Source organism: Eublepharis macularius, chromosome 11, assembly GCF_028583425.1.
Source record: "Eublepharis macularius isolate TG4126 chromosome 11, MPM_Emac_v1.0, whole genome shotgun sequence".
Classification (NCBI taxonomy): Eukaryota; Metazoa; Chordata; class Lepidosauria; order Squamata; family Eublepharidae; genus Eublepharis; species Eublepharis macularius.
This window is the reverse complement of record NC_072800.1, coordinates 66,358,395-66,383,804: the sequence shown is the minus strand read 5'-3', so window position 1 is coordinate 66,383,804 and position 25,410 is coordinate 66,358,395. Positions and strand designations below refer to the sequence as shown.

At 42.6% G+C, this 25,410-nt stretch overlaps 1 protein-coding gene across 1 annotated transcript in view; it reads right to left on the bottom strand.

Moving 5' to 3' along the window:
• The window catches only part of LOC129337503 (macrophage mannose receptor 1-like), a 74,325-nt gene that overhangs the window by 23,419 nt on the left and 25,496 nt on the right, over nt 1-25,410 (bottom strand). The window contains exons 8-19 of the mRNA XM_054991247.1: nt 23,880-24,037; nt 22,643-22,756; nt 21,867-21,982; nt 20,033-20,181; nt 16,854-17,053; nt 13,961-14,082; nt 12,435-12,522; nt 10,888-11,032; nt 9,665-9,706; nt 6,992-7,155; nt 5,924-5,991; nt 1,505-1,605 (exon numbers count right to left, since the gene is read on the bottom strand). Coding sequence (XP_054847222.1) covers nt 1,505-1,605; nt 5,924-5,991; nt 6,992-7,155; nt 9,665-9,706; nt 10,888-11,032; nt 12,435-12,522; nt 13,961-14,082; nt 16,854-17,053; nt 20,033-20,181; nt 21,867-21,982; nt 22,643-22,756; nt 23,880-24,037 — 1,467 coding nt within the window. The remainder of the gene's footprint in view (nt 1-1,504; nt 1,606-5,923; nt 5,992-6,991; nt 7,156-9,664; nt 9,707-10,887; nt 11,033-12,434; nt 12,523-13,960; nt 14,083-16,853; nt 17,054-20,032; nt 20,182-21,866; nt 21,983-22,642; nt 22,757-23,879; nt 24,038-25,410) is intronic.

Below are 25,410 nucleotides of genomic sequence, written 5' to 3'. Positions count from 1 at the left end.
ACTCCCACCCTCCACCCCCCACCAGCACTCACTTGGCAGGTGGAGGGGGAAAGCAGGAAAATGGGCCTCCCCAGGCACGCTTCCAGTGCAGCACAACAACATCACTTCCAGGAGTGACATTATTATGCAGTCCACATGAGTACTCCCACACTTTGTGCTTGGCCAATTTGGGCCCCAGACAGGCTGATTCTTTGAGAAGCAGCCTGGTGCAAAGAACAGGAGCACTCCCTGTGCGATGATGTCACTCCTGGAGGTAGATAGAGCCAGAGGAGTTAGCCGTGTTAGTCTGTAGTAGAGATGGGCATGAACCAGGAAAAAAACGAACCATGTGGTTCGTGGTTCATCACATTTCACAAAACACGAACCATGAACTTTCACGAACCTGCCCCAGTTCATGAATCGGTTCGTTTTGGTTCATGAAATGTCACTTCCGGGTCAGCAGAAGGTCTTCAGGAAGTCCATCCCCTGTTGCCTAGGAAACTGATTGATTGGCACCAGACTGTCTGCAGTGATGAACCAAACGAACCAGCCTAACCAGTGAAAAATGAACCAAACGAACCAGCCTAAAGTTCATGGCGGTTCATCAGAAACGGGATCTGACGAACCACTGGTTTACGAACCACAAACCGGCATGGTTCATCATAAATTTTGGTTCATATTTCGGTTCATGTCCATCTCTAGTCTGTAGTAGTAAAATAGTAAAGAGTCCAGTAGCACCTGGATTCTTTATTGGATTCTTTGTCTTTCTGACAAAGAGAGCAGTGGCTCTCGAAAACTTATGCTACAATAAAGTTGGTTAGTCTTAAAGGTGCTACTGGACTCTTTACTATTTTACTCTTGGAGGTGACATCCGAGCACTGCGCCAGGAGCCTGCACACAAAGAAATCACATAAAGACCTTCTAAAGGTGAGTGCTGGATTCTCCACCACTCCTGCTGAGAGAGCAAGAGGACCTGGCAGTCCTCCCAACCCTTTTAACGTTTTTTAATATTCATTGTGGATATATCATGGACAGGCATGTCAGGTTCCTATGGGTAACGGGGAATCCCCTGCAGGCAGTGGACACTGAGTGGTGGAAGAAAAGTTGTGGGAAAATGGAGGTGGTGAAGGGCATCATCCTGACATCGTTCCCCATGTGACTGGAAGTAACATCAGTGTGCCACCAGGGACACTCTAGCATTTGGACAAAACACTCTGGTTAAATCACGCATGGCACAAGGCAAGTGATTCCAGTGCATTGTTGTCAACATCATTACATCTCTGGCAAGGGCCTCTCCACTGGGGTAAGTCTCCCACCAGTTGCCAGCCATACGCTGGCAACCCTAATCATGGAGTAGCCAGGCAACACCAGGAAGGGGAAACGGTCAGCAGCTCAGAAGAAAACTAAATAGACATCTTGAAGATGTTGAAGTACTCTTCTTTTTCCTTTTCCAATTATCCACTGGCCAATCCTAATTTAACCAGACAACAAAGCAGAAAATATTGTCACTTATCAAGCAGCCTACCTGTTGTTTTGTACATGACTACACAGTTTTCATCATTGTTTGCAAAGTTGGGTTCATGGGGTGCCCAAGCTAAATAGTCCACAGGGCTTCCATCCATCCAGCTAAAGGACAAATAAAGTATTCACTTATATTGTTTTTTTCAGCAGGGTAAATAATATTCAAGGTTGGAGGGGGGCACTTTTCAGAAAAAAAATCTGATAAAATACTTTATTTTTACATTAGTGATTTCCCCCCACCTTCATTCAAATTATAAAGGTTTTTTTAAAAAGATTTCTTGGAGAATTCCCAGAAAAAGTTCAGGTCTTTCATACTTGAAAACTCATCTTCATCCCAACCATCTTTGCTGGTTCATGCTCCTCCCATAACAGACTTAGTTTTGCTGATTGGGACAGGTGATTATAGTTGCACAGAAGGTTTTCTGCAGGTAATAGACTTTCTAGACCTCTCATCATGAAGATGTGGACACTCATTAGCATGATCAGGAGCATACTTTTCTGCCAGGGTGCATGGGTTGGTGCATAGGTTGGTGCATGGGTTTGCTTCTTGCTTAGGGTTGTCAACCTCCAGGTGGGGCCTGGAGATCTCCTAGAATTATTTACAGCTGATCTCTAGACTACAATGATCAGGTCCCCCGGAGACAATTGCTGCTTTGGAAGAAGGACTCTATGGCATTATAATCCTGCTCTCCCCTTTCCAAACTTGTCTGCCAGGTTCCATCTCCAAATGTCCAGGAATTTCACTATCTAGAGTTGCCAGCCCTACATCTTGCTTCAATAAGCTGAAGAGCATTTTAAAAGTTTTCTTTGTCCAGCAAGTTCTTTCCAACACCAGTACATCTAATCCTCCACTAGGGTAAATTTACCTAGAAAAGAAATGGGGACTTGGGGAGTAACAAAGTGGCTGTCTGGAAGTAGTGGGAGGAGAAACCAGTATGAGTCTGGCCTAAATTATGGGTCTGGCTCCTACCCGACTACAAATTTCTGAATTGAGGGAAATTGATATCCTAGGCTTCCTAATTGCTTGGGCCCAGAGGGGAATTCCCCATTACAAGCTCCAATATCCTGCTCTCAATGAAATTGAGGAGTAGACAAAAAAGTTGCTCCCACAGTGATGTTCCAGGAATTTTTCCTGAGTCTCTATTGTCTTTTCCATAGAAACTAGAGAAAATTCCTGAAGTGTCACCTAGAAATGACATTACATCCTCCTCAAGCTCCACCATCTCTAGGCACGGCTCTCCTAATCTCTCAGCATTTGTCTAGGTGGTGCCCCCATTACAAAATTAACTATCTCTCCAGTTTAATAATAATTTTAATTTATGATAGGACCTTGAGGTCTAACTAAACATGATGGTAAAGTTTGCCAGCCCGTTTGTGAGGATGGGGAATTCCGTGCAACTGGCTCCTTTTTCCTGCCACCAATTAAAGCGGTTGTGAGGCGGATCGGGAAAATCTAAAAGTAGTACTGTGCTTCTCTAAGAATTGCAAGAAACTCTATTGTAAAACCATAGTATTTTTGCCAATTCCTAGAGAGAACTGACAGCACTTCATGGACACCTCCCTATCCTGGGTCTCTTGTTCATTGCCTAGCCTCACAATCCTAGATAGTTGCATATTTTAGAATATGACTTGTTGCCAAACAGATACGAAGCAAGAAGAGTGACTTTTGCAGAGAATATTTTAGAATTTGACTATTTTAGAGTATGACTTATTGCCAAACAGATATGAAGCAAGAAGTGTGACTTTTGCAGAGAAGGGGCAGTGGGGAAGAAAGGAAGTGTGCTGGACACGTCACTCGTTTCACTTCCTCTAACACTCTCCAGATATGTTTTTTGATTTATTCATTTTTTTAATTTCTGTCCCACTTTTCCCCCAACTATGCTTCAAAACTAGACAGAAAAGCCTTACCATGAAAAAAAAATGACCGGGGCGGAGGCAGTTTCAGGATGAAAAAGTATGGGCAAGTGAAGGGTTTGGCTGCTGTGCTGAAAGACTATCAGTTATAATCTAAGACATCTATGAGCTTAACTAAGAACTCGCTATCCACAAAAAACTATCTGAAAGAGCCAGGCAAGAGACAACCAAATATCAAAGCATGTATTTAATTCCAGTTTGTCTCTTCCTGTGTCCTTTAGATGAAAGCAGCCAGTAGCTGCTCCAGAAAACACAGTCAATCTTGCTGTCTCCCAGTGTTAAAGCTGCCATAAAGCACATTAATGAAAAATGCAGCCGGGCTCAACACAGCATCCCTTTCCTGGACAGCTGCCTACTTTAAACAGTTCCTCCTCTTCCTTCTTTATACCTGTCAGCCCAATCTATAGATCTGACACAGCAATCATGACACCATATTTAAACAGTTATTGCCACATTTCGCAAAATATAACTTGGCCATGTAATGCAACCTTTACTATATAAAAAGAGCACCACATATTTTACATACCACATACTAGGAGACCCCTAACTGGCTAAGTGTGGTTGGCAGAGCCAGCGCACCCATTGAGGCCAAGTAGGTGGTGGCCTCAGGGCGCAAGGGCTCTGGAGGAGCGCCAGAGGGGGTTTTGGGGGTGGAGGTGCACGCTGCGGAGCTGGCATGGCTGGGCTGCAGCCGCCGCCACCACACGCCCCCAGCCGGGCGCAGCAGCCGGGGCGGCGTGCAGAGCCCAGAGCAGCCTCCTCCTGCCGCCCCAGCCATCTGCAGGCGGCGTGTGCTGTGTGATGACATCATTGTGTGATGACGTCATCACGCAGCCCATGGCGTGCACATGCACACTGCACATGCACGCGTCGGGGCTTCGCCACGGGTGCCAGAAACCCTGGCGCCAGCAGTGGTGGTTTGTGCTGCATATTGGCATCTGCTCTTTGTGGGAATGCTGGTTTATGCCATAGGGTCACCTTTGAACACTGAGACATCGGAATTCAATTTGATGGACACATTCAGGCCTGAATTTTACTCTTCCAGCTCAAATCTGAATTCTACTCTACTCAGCTCAAATCTCCTATCTGCTTTCTCAGTGGGGATCAGAATTCAAAATAAAATATAGTGTGATGTAATATTTGCCTTGGCCAGAGAAATCAGATAGTTGGCATGCATGATCAGGATACAACTGCATGTTTTGACACTGAATTCCTCTGCATCCTTTTATAAGGAGATTGCAAAAGCTGTAGCATGTAATGTTGTATTATCCTTGTGCACTCAGATACCAGTGTGAACCCTGGCACATGTGGTTATGATGTAATTCTCTCTCTGAAGTTCAAACACCAGCTTGACTCTCTCTACTTGTACTGTTTTAAATGGGAAGAGGAAAGATTAGGGATACATTGGGTTGGATCCTACCACTTCCTTCCGCCATGTTGGATTGTGCACCACTATTCTGCCAAATCTTCTTTCAGTTGAGAAAGACTTGATTGGATGGGAAAATATCTTCTCCAATCAACAAAAAGTTCTTCCATTACAGGAAGTCTTTCACCACTGGAGGAAGACCTCACAAAGGGGAATCAGAGGACTGAATTTAGTAGGAGGAGCCAACCCATTGAATTGGATCTAATGCTGCATTAACAAAATTTGTGGATGGTCATGGATCTTCCCCGCTTTGCACTCCAGTAAAGTGGCTTCCTAGGGCCACGGGAGCTGCGTGAAGAAACAGCCATGTGGATCAGTTTACTGCATTGAGGGGAGGAGAAGGAGCACAATCACCCTTTCCGCCTCTTCCATCAGCACAGCCATCCTGACAGAAGAGGGAGAGGAGAGCAGCTTCCCTCCTCCTCACTGCAGCCCACTGATTCTTAGGGTCTCTCTGGATGATGCTTTTCTGCACAGACATATACTGGTTTCAATGTGCTCCTTGAAGTCACACATGAGCAGAGGGAAACTGCTTCTTTTTTTAGAAAGGAGAGCTCGAACACACTGCAGAGGGGAGGAGGCTCCTGCCCTCCCGCAATGCTGTTGTCTTGCATGAAAACTGAATGCAAGGGGAGTTGTTTCACTGATTTTTTGTACACAGATTCTCCACATGGAGCAGCAGTCGGCAAAATACCCCCCCAACACACACACACATACACACACACACACACACGTTGTTTTCTCGCAGGAAAATGTCTTGGAGAAGGCAGAAGTGCTCCTTCCCCTTGGGGCGCTTGTTCGAGCTCTCTCTTTTTTAAAAGAAGCATTTCTGTTCAGCTGACATGTGACTGCAGGGAGCATGGTAAAACCAGTGCATCTCCATGCAGAAACCTATTGTCTACAGAGACCCTTATGGCCCTGTCACACCAGGAATCACCTTTCCTGGGGTTGGAAGGGACTGTTGGTTGGGGAGGGGAGATTGGTGAAGATCCAAGTGAATCTTTGTATTCAACCTGTTATAATGTGCACAATGTTATATAGAATGGCATTATAACCACATAATGAGCATCTCTGTTTACTTACCTAACCTGCTTATCAAGACTCAGTAGTAAACCAATGAAGTAAGAATTTTCCTTTTCATCTTGATTGATCTAAAACATGGAGATTAAAATATAGTCAAAGGCTTTGGCACAGTCTGGGAATTATGCTTAAGAAATAAATTACTTTCATAAAGGTGCTTAAGAAATCAAAATGTCCCTTGCTAATGTCCTTCTTTTAATAAACATTAAATGAATAGGAAAAACAGTTCAGCAAATTTAAATAGGGAATGACACAAAAACATTTTGGATGGAGTTATTTTCTTTAAAAGAAAAGCTATTGGCCAATCGATTTGGTATATGTTTCCATGGATTTTTATAGGAAACACATTTCTGGGTCTAACTCCTTCCCCCAATTACTTGGATGAAATCTCAGGGATTGTACCCATCCTCCAAAGGATGCCCCTGGCCAGACTGGGGCCAGACAGGAGAAAGTTGTATAAGCAACTAAAACTGTCATTCATACATTCATACATTCATACATTCAAGAAAACACTGTATTGTTGGCTTGTCTTTCTTCCTTTTCTGGGATCCTCAAGGTTTGTAGGAAGTGTTTATTTCATTTGGAGAGGAGCTGGTTTTGTTTTTTTACAAAAAAAGAGAGCAGGCCAGGAGAGCTAACCTGCTGCTTGAGGTGCCAAGAAGCCTCTGACTGCAAAGGTTGTTCTGTACCACTGAGCTATAGTCCTTCCCCATGAGAAATAGGGACTGGATCAAGGTCTCTTGGTGAACTTTCTGGTGGAACAAGGACTTGAAACTTACAGTACTGTCCTAAGCAGAGTTACTCCAGTCTAAGCTCATTGATTTCAATAGGTGTACACTGGGGTAACTCATCCTAGGATTGCACTGTAAGTCTCCCTGATCCAAATCCATCCTTTCATTATGGTGACTCCTATTGGTCCAAACCATGTTGTAATCAGATTCCAACAGCTGACTGATTCCACTGAGTAAAATCAGTTGCTATGAGGAATTTCCAGGCCGTATAATTTCTTATTAAAAAGCATAAAAAGTCTCCTGAATTATATATGTGAAAGATATCAAATGAGTGCCTTACATATTTTAATAGGAACTTTCTTTCAGTGTTGCCGTTAATGACAGCCAGATCTCCGAAGTTCTTCTTGCAGAACTCGCGTGCATTTTCCATAGGAGCTTTATCAGTGCTGACATAATACTGTTTGTCTTTAAAGATGATCCACCCATCACTGGTCATGTCAAACTCTGGAGAAAGCACAAATCAATAGTTAACTTCTTAAAGACAGGTTTGACTGAACTGTAGCAAAACCAGCAGTATATTAAACCAAATTCTAAACCCTGAAAAGCCAGTTTAAATTATCCAGCTAACAGTGCAATCCTAAGCAAAGTTACTCCAGTCTAAGCCCATTGAAATCAATTGGCCTAGACTGGCATAACTCTGTTTAGGATTGCATTGTAAATGGTGCAAATTTGTGTGTGTGTGTGTGTGTTTCCTTCCTGTGCTTTGGAAGAGACAAAATACTCTGATACAAAATACTGAAGCCTTGCCTTCTTGCCACTAGTGTCTCAATTCTAGTGCCTGAGATTCACACATTAGGCACTGCTCACAGCCATATGAAACCATAAGGACCAGAAGCTTGCTTTTTAAAAATGAGAATCTCAAGCAGCTGGCTTAATCATTGAATACTGCAATCCACACACTTTGACAACACCATGGCAGGTAAATAAAACAGTTTAGCATTGGTTGCCTAGTCTCTAGTTGTTTGAGATTTCCTTCTTAGATGCCAAAAAAATAATAAATGCTCCTGCATTGCAAGAAATTCAACAACTTTAGTTTTCTTTGCCATATAGCTCCATAAGAGCTGAAAACCATAATTCAGTAAGCAAAAGGAAGCTCACTGAAGATGGGTGTGCTACCAGTGTATGTAGAGTTTGGCTCTGCCCTGCTTAAGGATAGTGAAGAATGCAAAGTGGTGGTACATGAGCACCCAAGACAAGAGAAGACGTATTTACAAAATGTATATCTTGCCTTTCTGACCCAATCAAGTCCCCCAAGGAAGCCAATCGATTAAAAACATATGTAGGGGGAAAATCACATCTTAAAAACCATTACAACCTAACTAAAGTACATCATTAAAACAATTAAAACCAAGTTAAAATACAAAAAACATAAAAACAAAAACAGAAATACTGGGCACAAAGGTTATGATAGTAAAAATGGGTGCCAGAGTATCGCACCACCAATCAAGGTTAGATGAGAACAATTCCAGTGGTACCAAATCTGGCCCCGGGGCTCTTCAAGACTTCATTCCCCTAATGATTTCTACCACTTCCTCTTTTGTTATTGGTGACCGGGATGGTAAATTCTCAGGGCACGAAGGAGGGATCACTGGGAGAACATCAGTCGAGACAAAAAAGCCTTCAACCATTGGCACAAGACGGCAACAGAAGGGGATAGGCGAGTCTCATTGGGGAAAGAGTTCCAGAGTTTTGGTGCCTTGACCAAGAAGGCCCTCTCCCAGGTTGTCATCTGCCTGAGCTCAGAAAGCAGGAGCACCCTCAGAAGGCAGAAGCACCCAAAGCAGGGCCTTGGAAGATGACTGCGGTGGTTGGTTAAGTCGTAAGAGACCAGGCAGTCACATATGCTGGTCCTAAGCCACGTAGGGCTTTCAAGGTCAGCACGAGCATTTTGAATTGTGCCCAGAAACAGACTGGGAGTCAGAGTAGATGGGCCAAGACTAAAGTGATATGGTCCTAATGACACACTATAGTCAACATTCGGGCTACAGCATTGTGTACCAATTGAAATTTATGAATATTTCTCAAGGGCAGCTGTACATTGCAATAATCTAATCTAGACATAACCAGAGCATGCACTATAGTGGCCAGATCTTTACTTGACAACCTTATTCTTGCAACAAAAACAACAGAGTCAAATGCAATGCAAAACCACCAGTACTGAGTTGGCCCACAGCATGTCTGACCAATTGCAACCCTTATTCCCCCACCCCACCCTTGTTTACCTGTACCCCAACATTTTCACAGGTAAAGATTGCCTACCTGTGTGAGTGTACATTTGGCCCCCAAAGGCTGCCTACCTCAGTCTAGTAACACCTTAAGCACCACTACATTGAATATTACATAAGATTTCGTGACTACAACCTACTTCATCAAATGCTATCTCCCATTAAAGTGCAACTAGATTGCTTTTGCCTCAATGGATATTATGTCTACAATGTGGCCCCCGGCCCTAAGGAAGCCCGCCTCGCTTCAACCAGGGCCAGGGCCTTTTCAGTCATGGCCCCAGCCTGGTGGAACGCTCTGTCAATGGAGACCCGGGCCCAGTGGGACATATTATCGTTCCGCTGGGCCTGTAAGACAGAGCTGTTCCACCAGGCATTCGGTGGTTGAAGGGGGCGGTGCCATGTCGGCCTACCACGTTTGGGGTGGAGGTTCTCCTCACCATTGCACCTTAATGTATTTGGTTAATTTATTTTTATTATTGTTTATTGTATATTGATTTTAGAATTATTGTTTTCTTGTTTTTATTGATTTTAACTGTTGTTCACCACCCAGAGCTTCTGAGGATGGGCAGTTTATAAATAGAAATAATAAATAAATAAATAAATAAATAAATAAATAAATAAATAAATAATGTGGCTTTCTAAGCAAAATAGGAGCTTGTTGGAAAACAATAACACAAATTTCTCCTCATCCTAATAAGATATCCTTAAAGGAGGCTAGGCAGACTTACTTGGAGGAGGTGGATCTGTTGGTTCAGGTTTTATTTGTACTCCTGTGGGAGCAAAACAGAGCATGAAAGCAATTTGCACGTACACAATCTTATTGAACCCAAGCAAGAAGTTAATCGTACTCATACCACAAAGTAACTTAAACTCCTCTATTTTAGAAGACTGAAATTAAATCTACATCATGAAAAGCATAGAGCCTTCTGTTATTCAAATCTTCTTTTTCAACAAATGACCGCTGGCAGTTTTCCAGACTGACGTATTTGTATATGGATTCTGAAGGCTGGCTTCTATGAATGGTCCAAAAGCCAAGCACACAATTTGCACGCAGAAGGTTCCAGGTTTAATCTTTGGCATCTCCAGTTAGAGAATCTCAGGGAACAGATGTGAGGATAAACTACTTGAGACCTTGGAGCGCTGCAACCAATCAACAAGTAAATTATTGAGTCTGGTGGTCCAACAAGGAGCCTAATTACCAAATGGAGAGGCCAGAGGTTGAATTTAGGACTTCCTGTATGCAAAGCCTGTGCAGCACCATTGGTCCTTTGTCAATAACGACACACCAACTTTCACAGAGGCAAACCACCTCTGTTTGCCTCTTGCCTTGAAAACAATATGGGTTCACCATAGGTTGGTTGGAACTTGACAGCCCTTTCTACCAGCACATCAACTTTTGGAGTAGTTTCACCACCACTAGCTCAGAGCCACTGTAATGTTCACTAAGCAGCCTGCTAACAGTTCTAAAGATTTCATTCAAAAGCTACAGTAGAATTAAAATATTTGTAGAAAGAAAATTGGTTTCCATTAAACCAGTCCAGAACTTAGACCTTTAGCAAAATGGTTATTTCAAACATCTCAAAATAGTCATGCTAATAACGATATACTGCTTGAGCACATGCTTGGCAAGTTGTCATTATACATTAAAAACCTCTTAAGAGCAATCTGGCTTGAATTATCAGCAATTTCAGATGAATTTCCCTGATATAAAACTTTCTATGAAAATAGCAAACATCACTGTTGGAAAGTTCTCTCAAACTAATTAGATAAAAACAATGTTCATTTTTATCAGATAAAAATATTGTTCAGGCAATAAGGTTCATGTTTAGTCCTGATTCATGGTAGAAAAATCTTCTCAAGAACTGATTTTGGGGTTAGGGGAATTCAGGTTTGGCTTGACTCCCTGCTTAAAAGCAATTATGCTTTTGTTTAATGTAACAAGAAATTTTACCTTTCTTAACCTGGCAAATCCAGTAGAATAGGTCTTCACAATGCATATCATTCCATTCCATTCGATAACCGGCATTTAACTCTCCACAGTGTTCTACTCCATTATAATTATTCGGCTCTCCATATGCCCAGTTTACATACCCGAGCTAATGTAGAAATAAAGTTAATAATCATTTATCTCTAATCCAGACGGCTTGATAAATTAAATCAAGCATAAATGAGACATAATTTAGTCTGTAAAAAATCACTACAAATGCAATCAAAGGTACAAAAAAGTTTGTGTTGCATCCAGGGCTTTTTTTCTGGGAAAAGAGGTGGTGGAACTCAGTGGGTTGCCCTCAGAGAAAATGGTCACATGGCTGGTGGCCCCGCCCCCTGATCTCCAAACAGAGGGGAGTTTAGATTGCCTTCCGCGCCACTGAGCGCTGAGATCAGCGGGCGGGGCCACCAGCCATGTGACCATTTTCAAGAGGTTCTGGAACTCCGTTCCACTGCGTTCCTGCTGAAAAAAAGCCCTGGTTGCATCTAGCCAAAGGATATTTCAATCAAATACCAAAGAAAACATAAGACTTAAATCTTAGCAATTTTTCCATCTAGTTCTGTGAGCCATTGCACAAAACCAGCAGCTGATCATAAAGATCCTAACACTGACAGCTCCTGTGCTTTCCCCTTCTGCTTGTACAACTCTTCTTCCCCTGTGGAAGTGGTCCTTCAACACCAGGCATTTTTGGCTCATTGAAAGACACGGGTACTTCATTGAGCAGAAGCACCTAGTATAAGATGACTGCCTCTGCAACTGAGAACTGTAGAAGCAAGGCACAGGAACCAAGTTACTGGCACAATGTGACAAGTTGATCCCTTCCACAAGTCCTGGGGACTGCCCATTTAGACACACTCCCAGAGCAAAAGCAGCCATCATTGTAACTGCTCAGGGCAGCTATCAATTAGCAAGGGGTAGGGTGTGTGGGGTGGTGGGCAGTGCACTCACTAGGTTTTGCATAGTGCAAAAATTGCAACATCATTGGCCAGCGCCGTGGTGTGCGTGCACTGAATTCCCCAGCCCAGCTCTTCTGGTGCAGGCACTTATCCCAGGTCTGCCTTTTCCTTCTGATCAGCCGGCAATCGGGCAGCAGAGGCAGGAATCCCCTGGAGATTGCGCACTGCTGCCGGGCACCTGGGGACTCTGTAACTGCATCAGTTACTACTGCGCTCCTAAACAGCTCTCAAGTATTTTAATGGCGCTTCAAGAAGATAATTTCTTGGTGGAGAGTTATCTACAGGTATCAAAGGCTAGATGAGGTCTCATGAACTGATAATAGTTATTCCAGTCATGAAACAAGAGGTTTGACATGTTCACCTTTTAAAATTTTTTAATTACATTGATACTGCCGATTCTGTAATGAACAATGTATCCAGTTCTTTTCAAAATGGAGGACTACTTTGCACAGAGACTCATTATTTAGTGTAGGTCCCTCACTGACTAGACCCAGGCATGCAAGCAGTAAAGTGAGCAGAGCAAGGTTTCAGAAAAAAGTGTCTATCACTCACTGGAGATCCATCACTCCATTGAAATCCATCATCTGGGTTTAGATAATTTAAGCCTATCCAGAAATGTGTGCTGCTATATCCGCTGCTCCTAAAATATCATATAAAGCAAATAGCAGATAAACACTCAAGTCATTGTATGAAGTTGGTTTTCACCTCTCATTGTTAAAGCTATGTACAAAAAATAGGCTTTAAACAACTTTTATCTAACTAATAAACGTTGTCACAATATGAATAAAATATAAACGAGCTCATATAGCCTTTGTCTTTCATATAGGACTGGTGGCTTTTATCTTAGAAATAAGGCTTATGTCCCTCATTGTAGCCATTTGCTCGAAGCCCAGGTACTGTATGACTTTTCACCAGTATTTGGTTTTTCCTTTGGGATTTATTTCCTACCTCACTTGCAGGAAGCAACTGAATTCAATTATTACATCTTTCCCTTCTTTCGCTGTGCAGCTCAGGGCAGCTTACTTAGGAGTCCCAGGAGATCTCCTATCCAAGCATTGACTGGTCACAAACCTGCTTAGCTTCAGCAAGGTCATATGCTCTCCAACATTACCCTGGGCACAGGGGTGTCATGAGACGTTAAAATGACCCTGGAGCCAGCGAATCTGATTGGCCCTTGTGACGCTGCAAGCCAGAGGTGCACAGCTGTTTGGCTCAACATCACCAATTACAGCCGTTGTCTCACCCACGGCATCCTTCCACAAACTAGCAGCAGTGTAGGAGGAGGTACTTGGTGAGCTGACACATCATCTCTGTGATGTGACGATGAAGGATCCAATTGTTCCCTGAGGTGCTGGCAATGTTGCTGGGGCTTGGTTCTGCTTTTTCCTGGCCACTGGTGGCCTACAATGGCCCTCTAGCCCACCAGGAAATTTCCCTGTAAGCTAGATGGACATTGTCATATATGTCTGTCTACATATCTGCCATGAGTATTCTCTGTGCTCTGTATTGTGTGCTGATCCTCTGAGAGTATGTGAAGTTGCATATTGGGGGCCTGTTTAGCTGGGAGTTGCTTATCTTACAGGTGCCTGCTGTGATGTCAACTTTCATTTTCACAGCCGCTTGAGAACATGTCCTTGAGTGTCACCTTCTTCTTGGAAACTGAAAATAACTTTATCTCTCCTACAGTTTTTCTCTCCTCCTGTCTCAAACCCCCTCCCCCCACTTCTGGCTCCTTTGCGCCAGAATCCTAACCGTCCATATCCTAAAGGCGGGAACTTTCCCTGTAACTAACCCCTTCAGCCTTACACACGTCACTTCTGCCAATACCCTTGTCTGTGTTTGCTGATACCGATGATACCGATCTCTCATAAAGTAACTTTAACTCATACACTGGAGTGTGTGCAGTGGAGTGCTATGGGGATCTAACTGCCAGAACCTGACAGACATTCTGTCCCTGTCTGGCTGCATGACATAGCTTGTTTCCACAAGCCCAGACTCTTTTGTATGGTGCTAAAGAGTGAGTTTCTCTTCCTTTGGAGGCTTAGGATGAAAGATTTATGCTAGAGCCATATACTCACGACAAGTAGGTCCGCAGTGCAACTTGTTCTTTTGAGCTACTAATGGTGGCCAAATCACCCCCAACAACTCTGCAAAAACTCTGAGCATCAGGCCATGATTTCTTGTCTCGTCTTGCATAAGCCTGAATGACAATACATAGTTTTACAGTTAGGCATTATAAACTATGCACATGATAAGGCACAGCAACATTACTCCAGAGCATTATGTGATAAAGATCACTGTGAGAAGGTATGCATGACAGTTCAGAGATTATTCTGTCCCTAAATCACTTCGATAGGGAAAGAATTGCAGGCAAACCAGGTTCATCCGAGTTAGAGAGAAGGAATATGACAAAACCTCCCAGAGAAATTTTCACGTCTTATTAAAGCTTCACTCAAAAGTCTTCAGATTTCCCACCAAAGCACCAACCTCCACATTTATTGATTTGTTTTATTAAAACATTTATACCCCATCTTTCAAGATGGCTTACAATTAAAAATGTTTTAAATCCAGTTAAAACCAAAATAAAACAACAAACTGCAAGTCCCTCCCTCTCCCCTTAAAAGATGCTTGACATTTACACCCCCTCAAAAGCCCTGGCTGACAAGCAAGTCTTGCAGCACCTCCTGAAGATTTCCAAGAAAGGCCCCCCTCACCTCCACAGGGAGTCCATTCCACAGAGCAGAGGCCGCAGTGGAAAAGGCCCAGGCTCTGCTCAGAGCCAGAAGCCCCACTCTAAGAGGTGGGCTAATCAACTGGTGGCTGCCTGGAGACCACAGTTGACTCACAGGGAGTCCATCAGTCAGTCAGTCAAATGTATTCAGTCAACAACCAGCACAAATCACAAAATTACAAAATGCAAAAGATCAACCATAATATCCAACATACAAAGACAATATCATTTACAAAGGTATTAGCTAATTTCCTGGTGGATTTTGCAGGGAGCCACAAAAAGTTTTGCACCTAGCCCTTTCCATTATGAAGATGCACCTTTTCCCTTTTATCTTCACAAGGGAAGGGGCTAGAGACTTACTTTTAAAAAAATGAACGCTGGAAATTCAGAGAACCTATCGCACTTTTTAACACAATGTTAGGTTGATTGATTGATATGAAATTGATTTTTTGTTTTTGAAAAACAGCAAAAGTCTTGGTGGTCCAGGCCACTTCTGGCACAAGAAAAAGCAGCATGCTTTGGGAAGCACACAGCCACTGCTGTTCTGGGCTCTGACCCAACAGAAGTTGATTTGGCCCGCTGGTGCTGGCTTCCACCTCTTGCCTCTGGGCTAGCCCAGGTGGAGGGGCTCTCCAGTTTGGACCACGGTGGGGCGACTTAGGTATGGGTGATGTTGTTCCCCGTTTTAGGCTTCTTGATGCAAAGACCTCCCTATGCATTCATTTTCAACCTTTTTTTAAAAATCAGCCCTTACACCTCTATATTGATATGAACATGTGCAAAAAATAAAAAGGAGGATGCTGTGACATTCCTGATGATTCCACCAATGACAACAGCACATTTGCTTGGTAATCCTGATTATTTAAGGCATGTGCAGAACAAAATAAACTGACTCCACAACTGTAAAAATGTAAAGGGAGGGCAGACGTGAAGAAGAACCGTACCTAAACTGATTCCAAAGTTTGGGTATTGATTGCTATGAAAATCAGGAATAAGTAGAGTGTGAAGAAAAGCCCACAGTCTGGCAGACCAGGTAGCTGTTTCAAAATGGGCAACGTATGTTCACAGTGGCTAGCCCCTGACAGTAATCAGGGACCAGTTGTAATTCCCAGGCAGTCTCATGTATAGTGTGTTGCAGTAATCCAACCGTGAAGTTACTGAAGCATGGTTTAACGTGGCCAGATTGACTGAGTCTAGGTAATGAGAGAGCTAGCAAACCTTCTAAATTTGGTGGGGGCATCAAATTTAGAAGGATTCTGGGTGTCCTAGAGAGGACATTACTGATTAGTGTATTTACAAAGATACATGTCTTGCTTCAGAACTTAAGAGAGTGGGAATGGTTCTTTAAAGCTGTCCCAATCAAAGACTGATGACAGTCAAATGTAAGCAACAAAATACAACCGATAGTGGAGTAGGGCCAACTGTGAACAATCCATTTGTACAAGGCATTGAAAAAGGGTAGATGCAGGCTTGAAAGTGGAAGGACACTGTCAGGATGTCAAGATGAGGAAATGACCACTCTCAGCACCCTGAGGGGCTTCCTTGCCTGAAGATAGGCAACTTCCATAAACAATATAGATTATAGATACTATTATAGTAACAGTCTGTACTCTCCACAAGGTCTTGCTGATACTCTCAACTCCTATCTTTATTTTAAGAGCTTGCATTGGAGAGATGGTATTTAAGACCCGTCCTCCAAACAGGGTGCCTTCTGGAAAAGACCTAAAACCCTATGCAAGGTAAGTGTTCCATCAAAACAGAATTCCCTTGTAGAGAGAAAGGAGGCAGGGGACATATAAATAGAGAATGGGAAAGACAGAGCCAAAAAGGTACCCCCTGAAACTTAAAAGCAACAAGTCAGGTATTTGACACTGAAAAATAGCATTAAAGACAACCCTTTAGTAGGGAGCACTAAATAGCCTTTGTTTGGCAATTGACTTGGGCACAATAGAAGTCTGTGCAATGCATAGTTGGCAATGTCCACTGCTGGCAACAAGTTCAGCAATCCGAACTTCTTTCAGAAGTTTGTCAGGGATTGGTGAGAGAAAGGACACTTTTTCTTGTTTTAGTACTCTGGGAACAGATAGGTTTTGTTTCTGTCATGTTAGTGGAGCATTTTTTAATGTGTTTGTGTATACGTGATCCAACCCAACTCTAATAGCACAGATGATAAATATCAGTATTTAAAAAACCATGTATATTCACAAAACTTGTGCAGATTCCAAAATCAAAAGACGTACTTTGTAGCAGGTGTTACTCTGATCACTTGAGTGCCAGTCGTCAGGGCATGTGGGGGCTGGAGTTGTTGTTGGAGGAGGTGGAGGGGTCACTCCTTCAGCCCACTTTTTGCACAGGAACTTTGCCTTGGTCTCACATTTCAAAAGGTCCCATAACCCACCTGCAACTCCAGTTTTCATGGCCACACAGCCTGGCTTCCTTCCTTTGGGAAACATAACAAAAAGAGAAATCGGTGTCATTTAAAGTGACATATCCCGCTACTTTAAGACTATTGCATACGTTTACCAGAATTGTTTTAAAATAAAGTGCAGATACTTTTCACAAGTGATGCTAATGAATGCTCTGGTACTGGATGTATTCATTCTAAATACGAAAAACAGCGGAAGACAGCTCCTTTCCCCAAATGGACAGTACCATCAAATCAACATAGCATTTCCATTCAATTTTAAAATGCCAGAAACACACAAGCATCACATCCAAAATCAACTGGAGAATCCCTGAACTTCTTCATATTTACAGGTTAGCACTTCAGTAAATTGTCCACTTTTAGCCAGGACCACTTCACTTGACTCTTGCCAATGTATTATTTTGTCAATGAAGCCACTCTTTTTCTGTGTTCAACTTGTGGTCAAGTAAAACCAGGGCTCATTTTGAGGGGGAATGCACAGGAACGCAGTTCCAGCAGTTCCCCAAAGAGGTCACATGACAGGTGGCCCCGCCCACCTGACTCTCAGCCATTTTGGGACCGTTTCGACCTGGATTGGGCCTCTGACGGGTGGTGGATCATTCTCCCGCTCAGCAGCGGCCCAATCTTGACCATTTTGGGCTCCTTTTCAGGCATTTTCAGCCCCTTTTTGCCATTTTGGGCCTGAATCTTGGCCCTGAATGGCCAGGATTGGGTCCAAAACAGCCAGGATAAGTGATGTCAGGGGTGTGTGGCATATGCAAATCAGTTATGCTAATGACATACTTCTGGTGATGGCAAGGGGTGTGGCATATGCAAATCGGTTATGCTAATGAGTTCTTCCAGCTCTTTTTCTATGAGATGACCCCTGACTAAAACTATCATATCTATATGAAGCCACTGGGAGAGGTCACCAGGAGGTTTGAGATGTGGTGTCACCAGTATGCTGATGTTATCCAACTCTTCTTTTCCATCCAATTCCAAAGATGCTTTTGATGTTCTGAACTGGTGCTTGGAGTCAGTAATGGGCTGGATGAGGGTGAACAAGCTGAAACTGAATCCTGACAAGACAGAGTTTCTCTGGGTTAGTAGAAAGGCAGACTAAGAACTTGAGATCTCTCCTGTCTTGGATGGGGTTACACTTCCCCTGAAAAGTCAGGTTCACAGTGGTCACCTTAGAAAGCCAGGTGGCTGCGCTGGCTCAGAGTCTGTTTGCCCAGTTTTGGCTGGTGTGTCAGTTGTGCCCCTTCCTGGCTCGGTCAAATCTAACCATAGTGGTCCATGCCTTAGTTACATCTACATTGTACATTTTTATCTGCTATAAGCTGCCTTGAGTTCCTGCATGGTAGAAAGGCAGCTAACAAATGTTTTAAATTTGTTATATTTGGGGAGCCCAGACCCAACCCAGAGTTGGCAACCCTAGAGGCAGTATAGCCTGCTTGTGCTTGGCTTCCTTCTTCCATTGAGAACAGAAGCAAGAAATCAGAAGGCAGCTAACAAATGTTTTAAACAAATGCATTCTGGATATTTGGGGAGCTCCATCCCTAAATATTCAGGAATTTCCCAACTCAGAGTTGGCAACCCTATAGAGGCAGCATAGCCTGCTTGTGCTTGGCTTCCTTCTTCCATTGAGAACAGAAGCAAGAAGTCAGAGGCTGGTCTTCTACCAGGCTGTGGTCTCAGCAAATGCCCAACCTTGGCAGCTTCAGCTGCTGGCCTTGTTCTTTGTTATATTTGTTTCAAAGGACCTTGAATCTGGACAAATTCCTGTGATATAAATTGAGATTATTTAGATTAAGAGTTAGGTATAGATTGAGATTATTTAGCCAATGCAGCTCTTTGTATTTTAAAAAATAATTTGGATTTTTTCCCCAGCAATGAATAAAATGGTGTCATGCATTTAATTTAAATTTAAAAGTAAAATGAATGTAACCAAGAAAAAACTACGGCAGCACAGTGTAGCTGTTAGAGGCCCAGATGAGGGTCTAGGAGACCAATGGCCAGATCATTAGTTTGCCATGGGAACTTGCTGGCAATCTGGGACTAGTCACATCTCTCAGTTGCTTAAGAACTCTAAGGCAGATTTTATGATCATTTGTGTGCTTCTAGAAAAGAAATGACTTCCAGGGGAATGTATCTTTTAGTGGACTCAGGGATGAGTGGTCTGACTGATTAATAACAGCAATTCTCCCTTTTAAAGAAGAGGTTTTCAAAGCATCTGAACTAGCATTTCCACAAATCCAAGAAAGCTGATTGCTAGCCAATTAAGCAAAATTACATTAAAAATCCATTCCTGCATATTAATTTCCAAAAGAAAAAAATCTGCCTAAAAAACATTTTTCTTCTTTTGGAAAAAAGTGGTGAGCTTTATAGAATTCACGATGTACTAAATAATACGAGTTTCTTTCCGTTCATTGCCAAATCCAAGCATTTTACACTATAATCATTTATTTAGCCATAAGAATTTACATAGAAATCAAGTAGCAACTAGAGATGGGCATGAACCAGGAAAATTCCGAAACATGCATTTCGTGGTTCGTTGCATTTCACGAACCATGAATTTTCACGAACTTGCCCCAGTTTGTGAACCAGTTCATTCAGTTTGTGAAAATATCACTTCTGGGTCAGCAGAAGGTCTGCAGAGAGCCCATCCCCACCTCCATTGCCTAGGAAATGATTGATCAGTGCCAGCCTGTCTGCAGTGATGAACCAAAATACAAACCAAACGAACCAGGCTAAAATTCCTCACAGCTTGTGAGAAATGAGCTTCCTCAAACCACTGGTTTGCAAACCATGAACTGGCCCAGTTTATGACAAACTTTGGTTCATATTTTGGTTCATGCCCACCTCTAGTAGCAACTTAATGACCAATAACATTTATTTCAGCTTTGCAAGCCAGAGCTCACTTCTATGCAGAAACAAATTTTGTCATCTTGGAGGTGCTACTTTACTCCTATGTAATCTTGCTGCCCCAATGAGTTTAGTACATGAACATACCAGGCATTTCAGAATTCCAGTGAGTGAATTTCACAGGTTTGCCACTAGTCCACTTGAATGTTCCTTTTTCTTCTGTGTCTGAAAGACCGATCCAAAAATGGGTTTCAGGCCTAAGCCCAACCAAACTGGTCAGATAGGCTTGTTCATATCTGCAGGAAAAGAAGAATAAAATGGTGGGAATAAAGCTTCACAGTATGTAATTTTCAAGGCATATTTTGTAAGAAAAATTATCAAAAAAGATATTGAAGCAGCAGCATAAATTAATAAATTGTATACAGATAAAAAGTAAATAAATACATCTACTATATAAAAGGAGGGTGACATTGCTGTTGTAACGGGACAGTTGCCCGTGTCTAAAACCAAGTTTCAACTTGCCAGGAGAAAGATGGATCTCTCTCCGGGGAAGCCGAAAGCAGTTAGTCTTTAGACCTGTCAAACAGATAAGTTCTTTGAACCAGCTGTTTATCAGTACATTTATTTATATAGGGTTCAATATTGCTTTGCAACTCCCCATCAAACACACAGACACCAATCTAGAGTTTATTTCACTTTATTGAAAATACACCCTAGTTTTTTAATGAAGCAAGCAATCAAAATATAAATGGCTATTAATATGAATCTTATAACAACAGAACATAGAAAGGCAATAAGAAATAAGTTCACTAACATTTCTCAATAAATCCTAAGTTTACATTGCTCAAAGTTTCTATGAAATACATAGGTAGAAATAGTTTCTCACCTAGATTCTCCCAAGAGATCTCTTCCATCAGTACCCTGCTTATTCTTTCTGTGTTTGCAATTATATACCTAATCATATGCAAATATTTAGGGTCTATTCACATGATAGCACAAACAAATATTGATTGGTTTGACACTTCACTGAATATTCATAATTTCATAGTACAGCCTTCCAATTAGTTAAAAAATTATGTCATAATCAGAACTGCAAAAGAAAACTATAAATCTCTAACAAGTGTCAAGAAAAGTTAAGTTGGGCGATCACCATTGGTTGAATCTCTGATAGAAGAACATCAATCTCAGTAGAGTCCACTATTTTAATTAATTGTCAAAGGATGAAAGCACACCTGTTGAATTACCTTACACATAGAAAAAATACACTGAAAGTTCATGTAAAGTTTAAAAGTTCATCTAGAGAGTATAGAAGCTAGGCCTAGTATTGTTCAGTATTGATTATTGGCATATGATTTTAATCTATATTGGCATAACACTGTGACAATGCAAGCATTCATTTTCTGTTGGGAAATATTACATTGCTCTAGAAGACTCTGAAATTTAAAGTGGCATAAAGACTTTTCAGAGCTGTTAGAATCAATGCATGGGTGAATCCACATCTCCACATTGTACCTACATGGGCTTTTCCAGCATAAGCTGAGTTACATCCTTCTAAATCCACTGAAGTCAATGAGCTTAGAAGGGTGAAATTCTGCTTCCAATAGCAGTGAAAAATGCAGGATAACAGGTTGGGCACACTGAGTTCACATCTGTGCAAGTTGTACATATGAAAGCTCCGGATACAAACTCAAACAGTTACTGGTACCCATGTAATACTCCCAAGTCACATGCTGCCTCCTGCTCTTCTTGGCATATATTCTACCTCCTCCATTGACATTGACAACAGTGAAGGTGTATGTTGCCACCGACTCTGGCAAATAGTTACTTGTTGCTAGCCAAGCTTCTGAAACCAAATCCTCAAGGCAGAAAGCACACTCTGAAATTGACCAAGAGCAGAATTCTTCCCATCAAGTCTTGGCAAAAATGTAACAAGATTTCCTACTTTGGGAACAAGAAAAACATTGAGGGATGGAGTTCCTACCTATCTTCAACAGCAGCTAGTTGAGCTCCTTCGTTTTGGCATGTTTGATTTGCTTCAGCAAATGCTGCAAATACATTTCCAAGCATGTAACAGTAAAAACCATGTCTTTTCCAGGCCTGTAGAAACAACAGAAATCCATCCACATGAAGGAATCATGAACATCACAGATTAAGTGTGTATTACAGCACAACCTCATGTGTTTTTTACAGTAATTAAAGCATTAAGCCAGAGACAGGTAGGAAAGAAGGGAACAAAGCCTGGGCTGATGCAGGAAGAAATCCAGCTATATGCTTTAAATGAAATAAAATATGAGCCATGCCTAATCTATGAAGAAGCACTTTCCTATAGAGACATCCATTTCACTAAGAGGATATTTTTATAAGGATCCAAACAAGCAGGATGTATTAAAGACTGTCCTCTGCTTTCTTATTTCAATTTAAACTGCCACCACATTTTTCTTCACTGTCAACTTGAATTCTATTGTTAGGACAAATTTAGTTTGCCTAGGTTTCCAGTGTTGCATACCAGAGCTCCAAAGACCTGTTGACTATGAGTGGTAGGCGCTGCTAATCTAGACCATATTTTCTGGGATTAATTTTACTCTGATTAATTTTGCTTTGACGATGATCAAAAGGATTTCATTACTCGATTAATAAGAGCAGGCAGGCTTTGTAGAAACGATGGCATATCAAAGAATATAGCAAATATGTGGATTCTTTGGATTCTGGCGTATGCATCTGGAACTGGCAACTTCATATTACTAATCTTATACTTACTCTCTGGCAGCCTTCTTCAACTATCTCTTTTTCCCCTGGAGATTCTTTCAATGGCTTCCTTTTGCAAATAGATCCAAGTTTCACATCACAAGGTTGGTCTGCCCAGTACCCACTCTGCATGGAACATAAGAAGGAAGTGTGTCAGATAACATTTGTACTATGAACTCACTGTTTCACAGGTTTTTGTGGGTTTCATCAGGAATCTTGACTCCATCATCTGTATCTCGGTAATGTTCAAGTTAGATTTCTTGTTCCAGAGGCTCCTTTTGAAAGGTCATTTGAAGCTTCAGTGGTCTAAAATGCAAAGGCCAAGCTATTAAACCAAAAGGATTTGTCAGAAAGAGCACACTTTGTCAGTGGTGCTCAAAGATCTGCATAGGCTTCCAGTTTGTTTCCAAACACTATTCAAAGAGCTGGAATTCTGTGTGGACCCTGCCCTTTCCTGCATACCATGTATACATCGTGTTAGGTTTTTTTCTGTTCGTGCCCATCTCTAACCCAAGGTCACCCAGCTGGCTTCAAGTGGAGGAGTGGGAAATCAAATCCGAATCTCCAGATTAGAGTCCTGCTGTTCTTCTTAACCACTACACCAAACTACACCAGGCCCTTAATGGCCTGGGACTCATACCAACAGGACTGCTTCTCCCGGTATAACCCCTTAAGTGCCCTGTGGTCTGCAACACAGGGCCTGTTGATGGTTCCTGGCCCCAGGGCTGTTTGACTTTCTTCAACCAGAGGGAGGGCTTTTATGGTTGTGGCTCCCTCCCTCTACAATGTGTTAACAGAGAAGACTCCCTCCCTCTGGGATTTGGTGAAATTCTGGAGGGTCTGCAAAGCAGAGATATTTCATCTGGCATGTGGAGGTTGATTCAGATATTTTTATTCGCTTGACTCCATATAATTTATTTATCATAGACAATGGGCATGAGTGATGGTGCTCTTCTTTGAGATGTATGAGTTTTAACATTTATATTCTACTGTATAATTGGTTTTAACATTTGTATCCCTATTTTAATATTGTATTACTAATTTTGTTTGTATTTATATTATTTTAATAGCAGTTTTCATATGTATGCTGTAAACCACCTCAAGCACTAAATATGGTGTAGAGAAGGTCGTATATAAGTTAAATAAATAAATACATCACCAGAAATCTCCTTCCAAACAGCAGTCACAGTAACTGAGCAACGTATCTTATTTCAGTAAACAGACTTAGACAGAAACAAGATTATCTTACCGTTCCTTTCATAACTACACAGTCTTCTTGCCTGTTGCTGTCATGCGTTGGCTCCCCAGGCAACCATTTGGTGTACACCACAGGGGTCCCATCGCTCCATTCAAAATACATCTGAATCTTGAGGTCATTCAGTCCAATCCACAACTCATCAGTTGGTTCTAGCGTGCACATAGATGAAAAATGATTATCCACTGGACACAGAAAAGAAAAACCCAATTACATTCTATAGGTGAAAAAGTTGTGTAAGTGCAGACTTATTAAGCAGTAGCTCTATGGGTTGCCAACCTCCATGTGGGGCCTGGAGACTGCCTGGAATTGCAACTGGTCTCCAGACTACAGAGGTCAGTTCTCCTGAAGAAAAGTCTGCTTCAAAGGGTGGGATCTGTGGCATTATACCATGCTGAGGTCCTTCCTCTACCCCCCAGGCTCCAGCTGAGGTCCTTCCTCTACCCCCCAGGCTCCAGCCTCAAATCTACAGGAAATTACCAAACTGGAATTGGCAACCCTAATAACTCCATGTAGTTATGCATTTGGCCTCTAAAGCAATGTTAGTTTTAAGTCCCACTTTCCTATACTTGTTTCTATACTTATTCTCCAAAAGAGTGATAATGGGATCTGCAGTTACGTTTCACTGAGTAACTAGCTGTGCTGAATTGGCTGAATCTGCAGTTCTGTTGGATCTAGGGGCACCAGGGGTCAAATTGGGGGGTGGGGAGCACAAGGATTTACGCCCCACACATGCATCAAGCATGCAAGTGCTCCCATGTTTCCTCATTGTACAAGAAACACTAAGTTTGACATCATTTTCTATCATTTTGTCAAACACTAAGTTTGATGTCATTTCTTGGCACAATGAGGATGTGTGCACTTGCTTTGCATGTGTGCCCCCCCCTCCACAAATGTGCCTTCCCCTCTGCCAGCCAGGTAAACAGAGATGGCAGGGGAGGAGCTGGGAGCAGGGGTGCTCCTGCCTCCAGTGGGAGGATGGCAACTCTACTAACTTTACTCAGGGCCGGCTCCACTGTCGCTGGCATCGGAGGCAGCTTAAGGGCTGCCTCTATTTGTGTGTGTGCGCACGCACGCTGGACTGCGTGATGATGTCACTGTGTGTGACATCATCATGCAGGAGCTGGGTGCGCGCACGGGGGGGGCCTTCCAGCTCTCCCGTTCAGTTGCTCTGTGGGCCAGGCGCAGCCAGCCACCCTGGTTGCCAGCTGTGCCTGGCCCACAGAGCAACCGAACGGGAGGCTGCCCGCTCAGCTGCCCCACACTGCCGCTGCCAGCATGCGCTCCTGGCTGGTGGTGACAGCAGTAGTTCTGTGGCACGCACCCCTGCCCCCCAGCCAGTGCCCCTCTGGCACCTTAGCACCCTGAGGAGGCTGCCTCACCGGCCTCAATGGGCAGGCTGGCCCTGACTTTACTTATTATGAGCATTACTGAATAAGATAAACTTCATTACAAACACAGATTTGTGCGAATTTTACTGAGTTACATGATTAACAGCAAATATCTTACATGTATAGTAAAAACA